Source organism: Prionailurus bengalensis, chromosome X (assembly GCF_016509475.1).
Source record: "Prionailurus bengalensis isolate Pbe53 chromosome X, Fcat_Pben_1.1_paternal_pri, whole genome shotgun sequence".
Classification (NCBI taxonomy): Eukaryota; Metazoa; Chordata; class Mammalia; order Carnivora; family Felidae; genus Prionailurus; species Prionailurus bengalensis.
Genome location: NC_057361.1, coordinates 113,579,445 through 113,597,032, shown reverse-complemented (window position 1 = coordinate 113,597,032; position 17,588 = coordinate 113,579,445). Strand labels below are relative to the sequence as shown.

The 17,588-nt window shown below is 44.2% G+C and overlaps 1 protein-coding gene across 7 annotated transcripts in view; it reads left to right on the top strand.

Moving 5' to 3' along the window:
* The window catches only part of ARHGEF6 (Rac/Cdc42 guanine nucleotide exchange factor 6), a 102,421-nt gene that overhangs the window by 66,723 nt on the left and 18,110 nt on the right, over positions 1–17,588 (top strand). For all 7 annotated transcript variants that reach the window (XM_043570706.1, XM_043570708.1, XM_043570707.1 and 4 more), the window contains 2 exons: positions 14,535–14,673; positions 16,951–17,010. In XM_043570706.1, the coding sequence (XP_043426641.1) occupies positions 14,535–14,673; positions 16,951–17,010 (199 nt within the window). The remainder of the gene's footprint in view (positions 1–14,534; positions 14,674–16,950; positions 17,011–17,588) is intronic.

Sequence of the window (17,588 nt, the reverse complement as noted above, 5' to 3'; positions counted from 1 at the left end):
GCTTTTTTCCCTTCTCGTAATGTTTTCCGGGTTCATCCGTGTTGTAGCACTTATTAGCACCTTGGTCTTTATTTGTTAATTTTTAATTTTTTAAGTTTATTTATTTATTTTATTTTTTTTTCAACGTTTATTCATTTTTGGGACAGAGAGAGACAGAGCATGAACGGGGGAGGGGCAGAGAGAGAGGGAGACACAGAATCGGAAATAGGCTCCAGGCTCCGAGCCGTCAGCCCAGAGCCCGACGCGGGGCTCGAACTCCCGGACCGTGAGATCGTGACCTGGCTGAAGTCGGACGCTTCACCGACGGCGCCACCCAGGCGCCCCAATTAAGTTTATTTATTTTTGAGAGAGAGAGAGAGAGAGAGCATGCAAGTGGGGGGTGCAGAGAGAGAGAGGGAGAGAGAGAATCCCAAGTCGCCTCTACCCTGTTGGAGCCCAATGACACGGGGCTCAATCTCAGGATCCGTGAGATCATGACCTGAGCCAAAATCAAGAGTCAGGCACTCAACCGAGTGAGCCACCCAGGTGCCCCTAAGTACCGTGTTTTTTAAATCACCAAAAAAAAAAAAAAAAAAAAAGATTCCATTGTTTAGATACACAATATACAGCATACAATATACAATATACTATATGCAATAGACAGCATAATATTCTTCCATTCAAGGTGGTGGACATATGGATTGTGAATAATGCCTCTATGAACATTAGCTACAAGTCTTTGTGTGGACATGTTTTCATTTCTCTGGGGTGGACACCCAGGCGTGAAATCGCTAGGTCATATGAAAACTTATGTTTCACCTTTAGAGGAGCTGACAGACTGGTTTCCAAGGTGGCTGCACCAATTTATATTCATTCCCGCCATTTTTTATCATCAGCGTTTGTGATTGTAGCCATCCTGACGGGTGTGAAGTAATATCTCATTGTGATTTGCTTTGCATTTCCCTGATGAAGGATGCTGTTAAATATCTTTCATGGGCTTTTTGGCCATTTGTATAGCTTCTTTGGGGGAAATGTCTATTCAGATCTTTGCCTATTTTATTTGTTTTTAATGTTTACTTATTTTTGAGAGAGAGAGAGAGAGCGCGCAAGTGAGTGGGGGAGGGGCAGAGAGAGAGGGAGACAGAGGATCTGAAGTGGGTTCTGCGCTGACAGCAGAGAGCCCAATGCGGGTCTCAAACTCATGAACGCTGAGATCATGACCTGAGATGAAGTCGGATGCTTAACCGATTGAGCCACCCAGGTACCTCCATCCTTTGCCTATTTTGGGGGTGCCTAGGTGGCTCAGTCGGTTAAGCTTCAGACTTCGGCTCAGGTCATGATCTCACGGTTCGTGAGTTCAAGCCCCGCATTGGGCTCTGCGCTGACAGCTCGGAGCCTGGAGCCTCCTTTTCTTTTTTTTTTTTTTCAACGTTTATTTATTTTTGGAACAGAGAGAGACAGAGCATGAACGGGGGAGGGGCAGAGAGAGAGGGAGACACAGAATTGGAAACAGGCTCCAGGCTCCGAGCCATCAGCCCCGAGCCCGACACGGGGCTCAAACTCACGGACTGCGAGATCGTGACCTGGCTGAAGTCGGACGCTTAACCGACTGTGCCACCCAGGCGCCCCTGGAGCCTCCTTTTCTCCCTCTCTCTCTGCCCCTCCCCTGCTTGCACTCTGTCTCTCTCTCTTAAAAATAAATAAACATTAAAAAATTTTTTTTTAAATCCTTTGCCCATTTTTCAGTTGGGTTATTCCTCTTTTCATTGTTGACTTGCAATACTTTATATATTCTTCTTTATATCCTCTTATTAGATATATGATTGGCAGACATTCTCTCCCACTTTGTGGATTTTCTATTCACTTTCTTGATGGGGTCCTTTTTTGTTTGTTTTTTGATGGTGTCTTTTGAATCACAAACGTTTTAATTTCGAATTTGTCTTCTGTTGCTTGCACTTTTGGTGTTCTATCTAAAAAAAACTATTGCCTCATCCAAGTCATGAGGATTTATGCCTGATTAAGAATTTTATAGTGTTATCTCTTACCTTTAGCTCTTCAATCTATTTTTAAAAGATGTTTATTTATTTATTTATTTTGAGAAAGAGAGAGTGAGCGGGGGAGGGGCCGAGAGAGAAAGAGAGACAGAGAATCCCAAGCAGGCTCCACAGCTGTCAGCGCAGAGCCCGATGTGGGGATTGAACTCATGAACCTTGAAGTCATGACCTCAGCTGAAACCAAGAGTCAGATGCTTAACCGACTGAGCCACCTATGTGCCCCTGTTTAATCTATTTTTGAGTTAATTTTTCATATGGTATGAGGTAGGGGTCCAACTTCATTCTTTTGTGTGTGTATGTCTAATGTCCCAGCACCTTTTGTTGATTTCTATTCTTATAAATTTGTTATACTGTGTTTTATGTCTCAGAATTGGGTCTATCTTGGTGACTGTTCCATGTGAGGTTGAGAAGAATTTATATTTTGCTGTGATTAGATAAAGTATCCTATAAATGTCAACTAGATCACTAGATTGATGGTGCTGTTCAATTCAACTATATCCTTACTAATTTTCTATCTGCTGGATCTGTTTATTGATAGAGAGATGTTGAGGTTTCTAACCATAATAATGGATTTATCTATTTCTCCTGTCCGTTCTATCAATGTTTGCCTTGTGTATTTTGATGTTCCCTTCTTTTTTAAAAAAATTTTTTTTTCAACGTTTATTTATTTTTTTGGGGACAGAGAGAGACAGAGCATGAACGGGGGAGGGGCAGAGAGAGAGGGAGACACAGAATCAGAAACAGGCTCCAGGCTCTGAGCCATCAGCCCAGAGCCCAACGCGGGGCTCGAACTCACGGACCGCGAGATCGTGACCTGGCTGAAGTCGGACGCTTAACCGACTGTGCCACCCAGGCGCCCCTTGATGTTCCCTTCTTAGGTGTATTCATGTTAAGGATTATTTTGTCTTATTGGGGATTGGCCCTTTTATCTCTATGTAATGCTTCCTCTTTATCCCTGATAATTTTCCTTATTCTGATATCAGCTTTTTCTGAAATTAATATAGCTAATCCAGCATTTTTAAAACAATTTTTAACGTTTATTTATTATTGAGAAACAGAGAGAGACAGAGCATGAGCAAGGGAGGGACAGAGAGGAAGAGACACAGAATCGGAAGCAGGCTCCAGGCTCCGAGTTGTCAGCACAGAGCCCGACGTGGGGCTCGAACTCAGAAACCCAGAGATCATGACCTGAGCCGAAGTCGGATGCTCAACTGACTGAGCCACCCAGGTGCCCTGAAGCCAGCTATTTTTTTGATTCCCGTTAATATGATATATCTCTTGCATCCTTTTCCTTGTATTCTGTCTGTGTCTTGTAGACAATATGCAGTTGAGTCTTGTTGTTTAACCCACCCTGACAGTCTCTGTCTTTTAATTGGTGTATTTAGACCATTTACATTTAAAGTGCTTATTGATATAGTCAGATTCATGTTTACCATGTTTATAACTTTCCTATTCATTGCACTTGTTCTTTGTTTCTTTACTATCCGCCCCCCCTCCCTGCTTTTACTGACTTCTCTGATTTTAGTTAAATGTTTTATATGATTTCAGTTTATCTTCTCTCCTAGCATATTATACTTCTAAAAAAACTTTAGTGCTTTAGAGTTTATAATATCCATTTATAACTAATCTAACAGCACTTTCACATAACACTTCACCATTTCATAGGTAGTGTAGGTACTTTATAAAAGAGTATTCTCAATTCTCCGTCATCTCTTATAACATTGTGCTCATTCATTTTATTTTTCCATAAGGTAAAACCACCTAATATATTGTCACTATTATTACTTTTAAAAGTTATCTATTAGATCCACGAAGAATCAGAAGAAGAAAAGGTTTTCTTTTACCTGCATTTATTATTCTCTAACACTCTTCCTTTTTAAAAATGTATTTATTTTGAGAGATAAAGAGAGTGTTCCCACAAGCCAGGGGAGAGCAGAGACAGAGCGGGGAGAACCCCAAGTAGGCTCCACATTGTCAGCACAGAGCCCGATGTGGGACTCGATCCCACAATCTGTGAGATCATGACCTGAGCCAAAATCAAGAGTTGGACGCTTAACCAACTGAGCCACCCAGGCACCCCAACACTCTTCCTTTTGTATGTAGGTCCAAGTTTCCTTCTCTCCAAAGAACTTGTTTTAACAATTTTTGCAAAGGTGGTCTATTGGCGATAGTTGCCCTCAGTTTTTGTGTGCCTGGGGAAGTTTTATTTCTCCTTTACTTAATTTTTTTCTCTTTTATTTTTATGGTGACCAAAAAAAAAAAAAAAAAACATGTAGCATGAGATCTGTCCTCTTAACAAACTTTTAAGTGTAAAGATCAGCACACGAGAGGATTTTCCCCTGATCTTTACCGTGAGAACTTGCTTGGGCTCTTGGATGCAAAACCCACAAAAATATTTGGATCCTGATACTGAGTTGCTGGGTTTTTTTTAACTGTCCAGGTCGTCCACACTTAGAGTCTTTAAAAAAATTTTTTTTTAATATTTATTTTTGAGATGCAGAGCGAGACAGAGCACGGGCAGGGGAGAGGCAGAGAGAGTCCTAGGGTTGGGGGAGGACACAGAATCCAAAGCAGGTTCCAGGCCCCAACAGACTCTTAAAATTAGCATTTGAATGTTTCTGCCAGTTACCGGAGCCAGTGGTTTGTCCTTCAGGGAAACATATCTCTGTTTTAAGTCTCTGTATTTACCTGTCTTTCCAGATTTGGGGGAGGTGGTTTCCCTGTGATCCCAATTCCTAGTAGATCTAAGAAAAGTCATTGATTTCTCAATTAGTTTTTTACTTGGGAGAATAGTAATGATGCCTTCCGAACTCTACATGTCAGAGCTGAAACCAGAAGTCCTTCAGTGATTTGGGTTTTTTTTTTTTTTTTTTTTTTTTGAATTCTGTCTTTGGTAGTTGCTCTGATGCTTTCCATATATATCTTATCAGAATCTCCTTTATAAGTCACACGAAGTTAATTCTAGTGAGATATACGAATGTGATTCCTGGTATAACTCTGTTTCCTCTTCCCTTTTTGGGCTACGATTGTTACACATATTACATCTGTAAGTTACAAGCCCAATAGTATATTGCTACAAATATTATTTTATGTGTAATAATGAAAATGAGAGAAGAAAAGAGGGCAAGGATGTATTTATAGCATCAGTTACATTAACATTCTCGTTGACTATGTGTTTATTTCTTCCTGTGGATTTGAGTTACCGTGCTGTGGTTGTAAAATACATTACATTTCTGTATGTTGCAGGCTTTATGCAATTGTTTTTACATTAGTTAAGAGAAGAAGGAGACATATGTATTTTTACTGTCTTTTATGATCGGTCAGTTTACATCTCTCTTCTTCTTACAGGTAGATTTGAGTTTACATCTGGATTTACTTGATTTTCTCACGTAACTTTAGTATTTCTTGTAAGGTGGGTCTTCCAGCAAAGAGTTCTTTCAGTTTTTGTTTATCGGGGGATATTTTCATTCCACCTAAATTTTGTTTTAAGTTTATTTCTTTATTTTGAGAGAGAGAGAGAGAGAGAGAGAGAGAGAGAGAATCCTGAGCAGGCACTGGGCTGTCAGCATGGAGTCTGACTCAGGGCTCTATGTGGGGCTCGAACCCACAAACTGAGAGATCATGACCTGAGCCGAAATCAAGAGCCAGATGCTTAAACAACTGAGCCACCCAGGTGCCCCTTTTCCACCTAAATTTTTGAAAGATAGTTTGGATGGATATAGAATTCTTGGTGGGCAGTTTTGTTTCTTTACTTTGAGTATATCATTTCACTGCCTCCTTGCCCTTATTAATTCTGATGAGAAATTAGCAGTTAATCTTATTCAGGTTCCCTAGCGCACCATGAATTGTTTTTCTCTTTCTCTTTTTAAGATTTTCTCTTTGCTTTTGTCTCTCAGCATTTTTACGATAATTTATATATGGATCTCTTTGCATTTTTTCTGCTTGGAATTCATTGAATTTCTTGGATGTGTAGATTAACATTTTCCTCAAGTTTGGGAAAGTTTTCAGTCATTATTTCTTCAAATATTTTTCTGCTTCATTCTCTCTTTTGGGACCCTCATGATGCACGTGTTGTTGTGCTTAAAGATGTCCCACATTTCTCTGAGGCTTGTTCATTTTTCTTTTTTTCTTTTAAATGTTTATTTATTTTTGAGAAAGAGAGCAGGGGAGGGGCAGAGAGAGAGGGAGACACAGAATCCGAAGCAGGTTCCAGGTTCTGAGCTGTCACCACAGAGCCAGATGTGGGGCTCGAACTCACGAACTACGAAATCGTGACCTGAGCCAAAGTGAGAGGCTTAACTGACTGAGCCATCCAGGTGCCCTTCATTTTAATTTTTTAGAAAAAAATGTGTATTTATTTTTGAGAGAGAGGGAGAGAACGCGCATGCACACACACACACACGTACACACACGCACAAGCGGGGGAGGGGCAGAGAGAGAGACGGAGGCACAGAATGTGAAGCAGGCTCCAGGCTCTGAGCTGTCGGCACAGAGCCCAGTGTGGGGCTCAAACTCACAAACTGAGAGATCGTGACCTGAGCTGAAGTCGGATGCTTAACCGACTGAGCCACCCAGGCGCCCCACAATGATTGTACTTTATAGCCTGAATTTCCATTTGGTTCTTTTTTTTATAATTTCTATCTCTTTACTGATACTCTCTGTTTGATGAGACATTGTCATTATAGCTTCTTGTAATTCTTTAAGCATGGTTTCCTTTTGTTCTTAGAACACATTTATTATGGCTACTTTGAAGTCTTTGTTAAATCTGACATTTTGTCACTCTCACAATTTCTGTTGTCTCTTTTTATCTCCTGTGTATGGGTCACACACTCCTTTTTCTTTGTGTGTTACATTAAAAAAATTTTTTTTTTGTTAACGTTTATTCATTTTTTGAGAGACAGAGCACAAGTAGGGGAGGGGCAGAGAGAGAGGGAGACAGAATCCGAAGCAGGTTCCAGGTTCTGAGCTGTCACCACAGAGCCAGATGTGGGGCTTGAACCCACGAACCACGAGATCGTGACCTGAGCTGAAATCAGACACTGAACTAACTGAGCCACCCAGGTGCCCCAGTGTCGTACATATTTTTTTTTTTTGAAAACTAGGCACTTTATGTAATTTTAGATTTAGCAACTCTGGATACGGATTCTTTTCTCCCCTCTTGGAGGGGGATGTTTTTGTTGTTGTTGTTGTTGTTTGCCTATTTGTTTGTTTAGTGACTTGACTGGACTGTCTTAGTGAGGTCTGTTTTGCCCACAGCGTGCATCCGCTGAGGTCACGCCTCAGAGGGCACAGCCTTGGTCATGCACACACAGTCACCCCGAAATGACAGTGGTTTTAGCGGGGTTCTCTTTGACCATCTCTCCCTGATTTTCCTGTTAAGCTGTTTACCCCTGGGGGCATAAATTGATCTGTCATCTGATCCAATTAAGTTCGCGCAGGGGTTGTTTTTGAGACCAGTCTTTGAAGTTTGTTCTGACCGTTCTTAGCTGTCTCTTTCCTTGGTTCTGTCTAGTGACCTCAGTGGCCTATGGTTTACATTCTTGCTCTTAATTAAGAAAAGCTGCCAGCGCCCTCTCATTTGCTCACCACCAAAATCTTCATTGTTTTCGCAAGAGCCTTTAGGCTTGAATTTCTCCTCTCTCTCTCTCTTTCTTTCTTTTCTTTCTTTCTTTCTTTCTCTTTCTTTTTCTTTCTTTCTCTTTTTCTCTTTCTTTCTTTCTTTCTTTCTTTCTTTCTTTCTTTCTTTCTTCTTTTTAAAGTAGGCTCTGTGTCCAATGTGGGGCTCAAACTCATGACCCAGAGATCAAGAGTCTTATGCTCTACTGACGGAGCCAGCCCCGCGCTCCTCCCCACGCTCTTTTTCAACTAAAACCAGTTCCTTTGGGGAGAGCTCCAGAGCCCTCTGTTCTTGTAGACTGCCCTCCTCCCCTGGCAGAATCTTTGTGCCAGTGGTCTGGGCACGGCACTAGCCTCTGCCCTTCTCTGCTTGCCTCACCCTGCACAGAACTTGTGCCCAACAGTGAGTGGGGGTGAGGGTGCGGGGCCCCGGTATTTTCAGCCTGCCACTCCTGGGGTAGAGCCCCCTCCCTATGTCTGTGGGGGTGCTGAGCACAGAAGGAAGCCTCCGGCCTCTCAGCCACCCTTGCCAGGAATTGGCTTTTTCAGTTCAACGTTGAAGCACATGAGATATGCTAGTGAGATATGGTGTCCTTGGATTGGAAGCGAAGGGGAGAGGGACACCTGTCTTCTTGGCCACTAGGGTCTCTGTCAGGCTGAGCTGGGAAGGAAGGAGAGGCGAGGGGAGCAGGTCCTGGCTCAGAGGCCATGAACTCTCCCCGTTCTGTGTGAGTATAAGAATGTTTTCTCGAATACATATTTTTTCACTTATTGTTATGCCATTAGGATAGTTTCTAGAAGCCTTAAATGGTTGCTTTTATAGTTTCCACCAGCTTGCAGGTTTGTGGGTTAAATGAAGTAATGTATACCAAAGTCTCTGGCTTCGGGCCCCCCCTGGCTGGCCCAGTCCGTCGAGCGTCCGACTCTTGATTTCGGCTCAGGTCATGATCTCATGGTTCATGGGATCGAGTCCCACACTGGGCTCTGTGCTGACGGCACAGAGCCTGTTTGGGATTCTCTCGCCCCTGCCCCTCGCTTTCTCTGCCTCCCACCTCTCTCTGTCTCAAAATAAAACAAATTTAAAGCAAAACCAAGGTGGTCGTCACCACCCCTTATTTCGACTTTATTCATCTGCTGCGAGCTGCTAGTTCCTTTTTAGAAAAAAATATTTCCAGCACACAAAAACCAGAGCTAAAATAAATCCCATCCAGGTAGCCACCATTCAGCTTATAAAACAAAATACAGCTGCAGCTGGAGTTCTGTGTGTGTGCTCCCTCGTATTTCCTGCTTCTCCCTCCCTCACCGGAGGGGACCGCAGTCCTGGATTTGTTCCTGTCATTTCCAGGAACGCTCTCATACTTTGCCACCCATCTTCAATAAAGAAAAAAAAATGGTTCAGAGACATTTTTCTTGTGGCGGATACATAAACATCCTGTGTGTAAAAGGGCAAATTTCTTTTTTTTTTTAATTTTATATGTTTGTTTATTTTTGAGAGAGAGAGGGAGAATGCGAGCAAGGGAGGGGCGGAGAAAGGGGGGCAGAGGATCCAAAGCAGGCTCTGCGCTGACAGCAGAGAGCCCGACGTTGGGCTTGAACTCACGAACTGTGAGATCATGACCTGAGCCCAAACCAAGAATTGGACGCTTAACCAGCTGAGCCACCCAGGTGCCCAAAGGGCAATTTTTTAAATACCAATAAAAAGAGATCCCTCTGGGGCGCCTGGGTGGCTCAGTTGGTTAAGCGTCTGACTTCGGCTCAGGTCATGATCTCACTTTTCGTGAGTTCGAGCCCCGTGTCAGGCTCTGTGCTGACAGCTTGGAGCCTGGAGCCTGGTTCGTATTCTGTATCTTCCTCTCTCTCTGCCCCCTACCTGCTTGCTTTCTCTCTCTCTCTGCCCCCTACCTGCTTGCTTTCTCTCTCTCTCTCTCTCTCTTTCTCAAATATAAACTAAACATGGAAAAAAGAGATCCCCCTCATGTTCGCTTACCATTTTTATGAGCACATATTCTTTTCCTTTTAACCTGAGAGTAGCAATTCCAGAAACAGTGTGCCTCAAGTAGCAGACTTCTGTAGTGTTCAGAGAAGTTTCTGTTGTAACTGTGTGTTAAAATGTTACTGACTGCATTTCCCCATGTTAGGAATTTAATTTTATGAATAACCGTAGAAACTCCTTCAAACATGATGATTTAAAGTTTGCCACGTAGTTAATTTAGAGGTTCTCAACTTTTGGGGGGGGGGATTATATCCGGTTTGCTTCCTTTGGGTTGGTGATGTTTTTTGAGAATTTTATACTATCCCTTGAAATGATGGAGGACTCATTGGAGTCCCATAGAACGGAATTTTTATCGAACCTTTGATTTCCATGTAAGGAGTGAAAATTAAATTGAAATACTCGGGGGGTTTCCCCAGACGTGGTTCTAACATAATCTCAGCTGTTTTACATGCATTTTGTGGCGATTTGTGCTGACACAGTAAAGGCGAGGCGTAGTTGAATGAAATTTCCAGAAATTTCGGTCTAAAACCCTGTTTTAGACGAAGCTGTCAGCTGAAATAAGGACTCTGGTGGGTTTCTGTTCTTTGCCTGCCGAATCTGTGGATGGTCAGACGCTGGAAAATCACTGGAGCCTGGGCAGGCCAGTGAGTCGAACTTCTCCCTTTCAGCCTGCAGGTGGCAGTATCATACCAGAAATGCGCCTGACAATGGGCCATGAGGTCTAAGGCTTTAAAATTCGTGGCGTGTTAGCACCTGGTGAAAAATGCAGTAATGTATGATCTGAATTTGGATATAGAGGCAGACCCCCACCTTGATGTGTCCCCATATTTACATATATCTGCCCCAGTCTTTTGTTATCCCCTGGTTGAGGTCTTTTGGGATTTCCCCTCTCTCTCCCCTTCAGGCCTATTACTGAAGCTCTTCCTTCTTCCTGGGATTAACCTCTCCCTTACAAAAATACCCACTTCTCTCCCGCGCTCTGGTGTGGCTCCCATCCTTTTGACGAGAGAGAGGGGCCCGGATTTGAAGAGAGAGCAAGGAGACGGGAGAATGAGCGCTAAGACAGGTCTGAACCCTACCTACTTCTGTCTCCACTGCAGCGACAAACCCCGCTGGGCCCTTTCCCTCTTGTGAGTTTTCACCCTCTGTTTACCATGTTGTCAGCAACAGAAGACTTTGAGAAAAACCCAAAGAACTGTGTTGTGTATTTGCCTCGGGACAAGGAGTGTTGGGAACATTCTGAAAGTAGCTTCTGTTCCGTTTGTGTCTTTGAGGAACCGGGGAAGGGGTCAAGTGAGACTGGTCAGGAAAAGAAAGTGGTGGGAACAAAAAAGAAGCAGACAGCCTGGTCTGTGGGACGAGGTGAATGAAAAAGGAATAAGAGGGATCCACCCAGCCCAGTTGAGTGGCATCCCTGGGATCTTCCACTGGCCAGACTCCCCACCCCCACCCCGGGGCCTCCAACAGAGTGATTTCCACGAAAGGGGAGTGGGAAGGAGGGGGCTGTGGAGGGGAGATCTCTGACCCTTTTCCAGCTGCTCTAGGTAGACCTCTCATCATTCAAAGTAGAAATCTCAGGGGCGCCTGAGTGGCTCAGTCGGTGAAACATCCGACTTCAGCTCAGGTCATGTTCTCACGGTTCATGGGTTCGAGCCCCGCGTCGGGCTCTGTGCTGACAGCTGAGATCCTGGAGCCTGCTTCCATTCTGTGTCTCCCTCTCTATCTCTGCCCCTCCCCTGCTCACACTCTGTCTCTGTCTCAAAAATAAATAAATGTTAAAAAAAAAACAACAAAGTAGAAATCTCTGCAAAAGTTCCACAGAAACACTCTTATATGATGTGGTTAAGCTCTGTATAGGTACTATAAGGTAAGATAGTTTTCTGGAGCCTTCCAGCCCAACCCAGAACGTCCCAGAGCCCCATCCACCATGCATTCTGTGACATACACTATATGTTGAGTCTAAAATGGCATCCATACCTTGACAACTGCTTGTGTTTTATAATATCACGTGTACAGAACATGTTAAGCTTGAAAAACAAGTCAGCCCGTTGACATTTCCAATAGGCTGCATAAAGTTAAAAACTGCGTTTTCAAGACAGCTTGTTCTTTGGTATCACAATATATATTTGAGTGTTTCATTTTTGTATAACGATATTAATTTGTGCATTAAATTTATCGGGCTAAGTAAAATGTGTCTTTTAGGACCTATTAATTGTAATGGGCAGTGGCTTTACTAAGACCATTTTGTTCTTCCGTTGCACTCGTCAAATGTTCATTTCTTCCTGATAGCCGATGATCTCATGTTAAATGGAAAAAAAAATTTAATTCTCTTATAATATTAAGCCAGCCTAGAAGTTGGAATGCTGCACGGAAAGTAATAACAAAGTACACGCTAACATTTGCTTTTAATTGTTGTAACCCCTGTATCAATTAGAGTTAGAGTATTGAGGATGCGGGCAATTCTGTAGTCACAGAAAGACTTGTTTACCAAATTGAAAAGAAATTAGGAAAGTGATTTTCTCTAAATTACATTTCTTCTCAGATGCCTTCTCCAAATTCAAGTTATTTTCCTAATTATATTTTTTATGTAATGAATTTTTAAACCTCCTTGTGCTCTTGGTTGGAAACTTAACATCAATTGAGTTTCCATTAAGCTGGAAATCACAGCTTAATGGTAGTTTTTAAAGATGTGATTTTAGCAAAAGGTATTTGCCTTGGCATAGTAATAATAGTAATAAAGATCTGTTTTCCGGCTGAAGTTTACAAAATACTTTTCTGTACAGAGGCAGCGTGGCATCATGGAAAGACTTGAGGCTCTGACCTCAGACCTGGGCATGGACCCCAACTTAGCTACTTACTCAGGAGTACTCTCTCTTCCTGAATCTCAGGTCTCTCATCTGTAAATGAGGATAACATCTGTTTTGAAGTGTTGGCATCCATATTAAATAAGAATGAATGTGTGCAAAGATCTTAGCATGAAACAGTAGCCCTCTAAACCCCAATACCGAATCTTCAGAATTTTAGTAGGAAGTAGGTTTTTTTTGTTTGTTTTTATCTTTTTTTTTTTTAAGTTTATTTCTTTATTTTGAGAGAGAGCGTGAGCGGGAGTTGGGGAGGGGCGGAGGGAGAGAGGGCGAGAGAGAATCCCAAGCCCGTTCCTCACGGCCAGCACAGTGAGCCCCACTGCGGGGCTCAAACTCACGAACTGTGCGATCATGACCTGAGCTGACACCGAAAGTTGGACGCTGAACTGACTGAGCCACCCAGGCCCCCTTGGTTTTTTGTTGAAAGTGTTTATTTATTTTTGAGAGAGAGAGAGAGAGAGAGCGAGTGCGGGCTAGCGAGGGAGGGGCAGAGAGAGAGAGGGGGGACAGAGGATCCAAAGGGGGCTCTGTGCTGACAGCAGCGAGCCTGATGCGGGGCTCCAACTCATAAACCGAACCGTTACTCACGAACCAAACCATGAGATCATGACCTGAGCCTCAGTCGGGCGCTTAACCGCCTGAGCCATCCAGGCGCTCCTAGGAAGTGGGTTTTATCTCTGTTGTACAGATGAGTCAGCTGAGGCTAGGTAAGCGATCCAGGGTGACCAGACCTGTTTTATGACTGCAGGTCAGGGTACTTCTCTCCTCTCAGGGGCTTCGGGGGCCAGACTGCAACATCCGATGACAGTACTCGGTGTGGATTGTCAGGTGTGACCTCTCCCATGCGATCCAGCTTCCGTTAAGGCAGTGACTATTAATAGGGGTGACCTGCCATGCACCCCCTCCCCAAGTTTCCTTGAACACAAGGAAGTAGGTCATTTTGTAGGAGAAGGTTCCTGATCGAGGGTGATGAGAAAGATTGGTGGGACCAGCAGGAGTCTACAAAGTTAAGGCTTGGTTTTGGAGGCAAGCAGAGGTTCTTGAGTGAGAAAGGAAGAGGCTTAGAGCCGTGGTCTGCAGGACGGCTTGGAAGCAAAAAGGCCCGGAAGCCAGGAGACCAGTTGGGCTCTTGGAGTGAACCAGATGGGATGAAAGAAAGGTCCGAAGCAAGGCAGTGGCAGCAGGAATGCAAAGGAATAAACGCGAGACTGATTGGATACGCCCGGGCAAGCAAAGAGGTAAAAGGGGCCAAGTAATAAGCAGAAGTTTCAGAATAGGCTGGCAGGTAGGCAGTGGGTGTCCTCCTTTAATTTCATTTTGCATAAATGAATATTAAAATGATCTTTCAGCCCCAGGCCTCAATATCACGCCGGGGGGAAAGGAGACAATCCAGACGGTGCAAAAAGGCAGGAGAAGCACGAGCTTCCTGGGCACAGTTCACAACATATGAATAGCCTTTTCCTTTTAACCGAGTTGTTGCCTTATGGGAATTGTCTGTGTCGCCTGCTGCACTGGTTTCAGATCCTAGGCTCCGTGACTTTGTGGTTAGTCACACAAACACGCGGCTATCCGAATTTTCAACTTGATTCTGAACATTATGAGTGGGTGCCCGGTGATAGGGAGCATGTGGTGAGTCGCTACCCTGCGCCTTTGACCAGCCAATAACTTGAATGTTTGCGGCGACTGAGAAAATACTTTTTAAAACCATACGTTGGGGCGCCTGGGTGGCTCAGTCGGTTGAGCGTCCGACTTCGGCTCAGGTCATGATCTCACGGTCCGTGAGTTCGAGCCCCGTGTCGGGCTCTGTGCTGACAGCTCCGAGCCTGGAGCCTGCCTCGGACTCTGTGTCTCTCTCTCTCTCTGCCCCTCCTCCGCTTGCACTGACGTGAATGGGACAGCATTTGGATTAGCGCGACTAACTTCTGTTTGGTTTTATATTGTACGAAATATAGGAAAATGATGCTTGGTTGACAATTCTTTCTATAGAACGTGAAGCAATAGCAAAGCCGTGTTCGTTCTTTTTTCTAGCGATGATCTGGAACAATTTATGGAAAGTCAAGGTGCGTCCAGCCCAGGTATCCTCATTTTAACAACCAGCCTCAGCAAACCGTTCATGCGACTGGAAAAGTATGTTACTCTCTTGCAAGAGCTGGAACGCCATATGGAGGTAAGGGAAGGCCACGCATGGGCCTGTGCTCTGGAAGAAGCAGCCAGTCTCCTTCCAGACTAAGCTTGCCGAGGAATTCAGAAAAGGCCGGGTTTCAAATTTTACCTGATTCAATCTTCCCGCTTCCCCGGGCTTCTAGTTTTCCTCATTATGCAGCAAAATAAGGCGGCGGGGGGGGGGGGGGGGGAGCATTCCTTTATTTCCCCCTTCTGGAGATTTTTTTTTAAGTTTTACTTAGTTTATTTAATCTTCCCACTTTTACTGGGGTCTGATTGACAAATAAAAATTGTGTATATTTAGGTTGTACACTGTGAGTTTTAAAGTGTTACAATATGATGGTTTAATATATGTATACATTGTAAAATGATTCTCAGTAAATTTCAAGTATACGACACAGTGGTATAAACTGTGGCCAGCACGCTGCACATTAGATCCCCAGAATTTATTCATCTTATAACCAAAGGTCCCACCTCCTTTACTACTCAATATTCATGATCGTTCCCCTTCTCGGTCCAGCCGCTTCTCTCAAGCCCATGCTAACCGGTTGACTTAGGTTTTCTTCATCTGTAGACGGCAGTTCGATCAAAATCGACCAAGATCTTCCCTTGTTCCGGTATATGAACCAACCGGACTGTGGGAGACAAACAGAGCAAAACGTCAGAAAATAGAAATACCGCTTTCACTATAGACAGGGGTCGGTATCTCTACAGCCCTGTGATCACTCAGCTTTCTGACCCTGGATGACACTGGAGGATTCTGGTATTTCCTTAAAGATTCATAGACGGGTCCAATATTAGTTTATCTGTCTCCGCATCACAGATCTACAATCTTCTAGTTGGCTTGCCCCAGCCGTGGCATAGCTATAATCTTCTCTGAATATTAAGCTTTGCACCGAGGCCTGATAACTGAATATTATTTCATTGCGAGGCCCAATCCTTTTCTTAAAAACCAATCAACAGGGATAGCTTTTAGAATTGTCCTTGTGCCATCGAGCATGGGCGCCGGAGGTGGTGTGGGTGGGAGAGGAGGGCCCTCTGGGGGAGGTTGCTCTTCCTGTGTCTGGGGAAAGGTTTTGAGGTTTTAAAGGGCTTGATTATCTTTAAAGAAAAAGGTTGCACACTGCCGGTCTCGTCAGCATTTGTAAGGATTGAAAGCATGTACTCTGAGCAAAACCACATTCTCAGGTTATTTGACCTGCCGGAAAGCTGGAGGCAGTGGGGAGCCCGTGAGTGAGTAAAGCCTGCCGGAGTGAAATTTCAGTTAGGGCTTGGGAAGGTGTTGACCTCCGGATGCCTTTCCAAAAGCTCAACCAGTTTGCCGAACCGTTTGAGGTTTGCCCCTCCTTGCTTATCACAAAAATCCAGAAAGCAGCGGCATCAGTTTCTGTTACTGCTCAGGGCTGAGGTACTAATATGCGCTCCGTTTGAGGAGAAGACTCCCCAGATGCCCCCAGTTCTTGGCTTGGGGCAGACCCCTGGTCTGTTCAGCTGCGCTTTGTGACCCAAGGCTGGCCGAACAGTGGATTTTCTCCTTCCATTTATTCCAGCTGAATTCCAAAGGTTAGGTGTACATATGCCCCCGAGGTGAGGTACGCAGCTGCACCCCATGTGCCCCCCATGTTAGGTATACAGCTTCCCCAAGCATCACCCCTTTCCCTACGTGGACAGTTATGGAGATGTGGATCCCTGCAAGTAGTTTCTGAAGCTGTCCACTCTTCGGGGTTGCAAGTACCGTGGAATTGTGGGCCATACGTAAGAACCTCGCTTGCAAAAGAACACACGGTATGAAGCTTGGAATTCTTTTCCCCGTCTGCCACGTTGAACCCGCCGAAAGAAAATGGAGGCATTTTGGGAAACGGGACTGGATTGATTTTTCTCCGACCACTCCTCTGTTTCCGCAACTCCCTGCCTCTGGTCACTTATCAACAACATGGCCGGACGATGCCCCCCCCCTCCCCCGCCAACTAATGGTTATTTCTTATCTCAAGTATAGCAGCACCTAGTATGTTGTTGCCAAACCCATGATGTGTTACCGGCTGTCTTAATTTCTTGCTCGCCTGATAATCGGAGGTGCTGAGATTCCAAAGGCTCAAGTGCTGTTGTATTATGTAATCTTTAAATTTGTGTTACCACCGCCCCAACGGGGATCCAGAACGGTTCCGTCATCCCCTCGGATTTCCCCTCTCTTTGCAGCCGCAACCCTCCTCCCACCCCTAACCCCTGGCGACCGCTGATGTGTTCTCCTTTAACATTGTTTTACAATGTATTCCTTTACTAGGATACGCATCCAGACCATCAGGATATTCTGAAAGCGATCGTAGCATTCAAAACTCTCATGGTAGGTGATGCTCTCAAATTATAATTCTCCGTCGTGTATGCGTTGTTCCTAAAAGAGTGATTTGTGTGTAACGTCTCCTTCCCAATGCAAAGGTCTTTAGAGTGGAAACAATAAGCTTTGGCGACAGTATCGCAGTGATTGTTTCATTTAATTTTGTCTTCCAAAAATCATGCTTACCTATGAAAGGTTGCCAGGCCGAGGGTATAAAGCACTCACATTTGAAGTCTCTGCCACATTAAGCATTGTTGTGTAGGTGGGGGGTTTCCTTTTGTCTCTTTGTCTTTGCCCCCGTGTCGTTCACCTTGTGTCTGTGCAACTTGTCACTCACTGATTGCCATCGGTGCTGGATACATCTATTTATGCCAAAGGGTGTGAGTTTGACTCTTTGCGTATGAAAAAGAAATCCTTCATCAAATCTAAAAGGAAAAAAACCTACTAAAATGCAATTGTTTTGTAATCTTGTATCTTGAGCATGATTGTTAATGTCTTCTTGAACCCACTGATGTAAAAGCACTTGGTGGCCTTTTAGGAGAAAACAAAGCATCACTTTGGGTGATTGATTAAGTTTAGCTTCATGC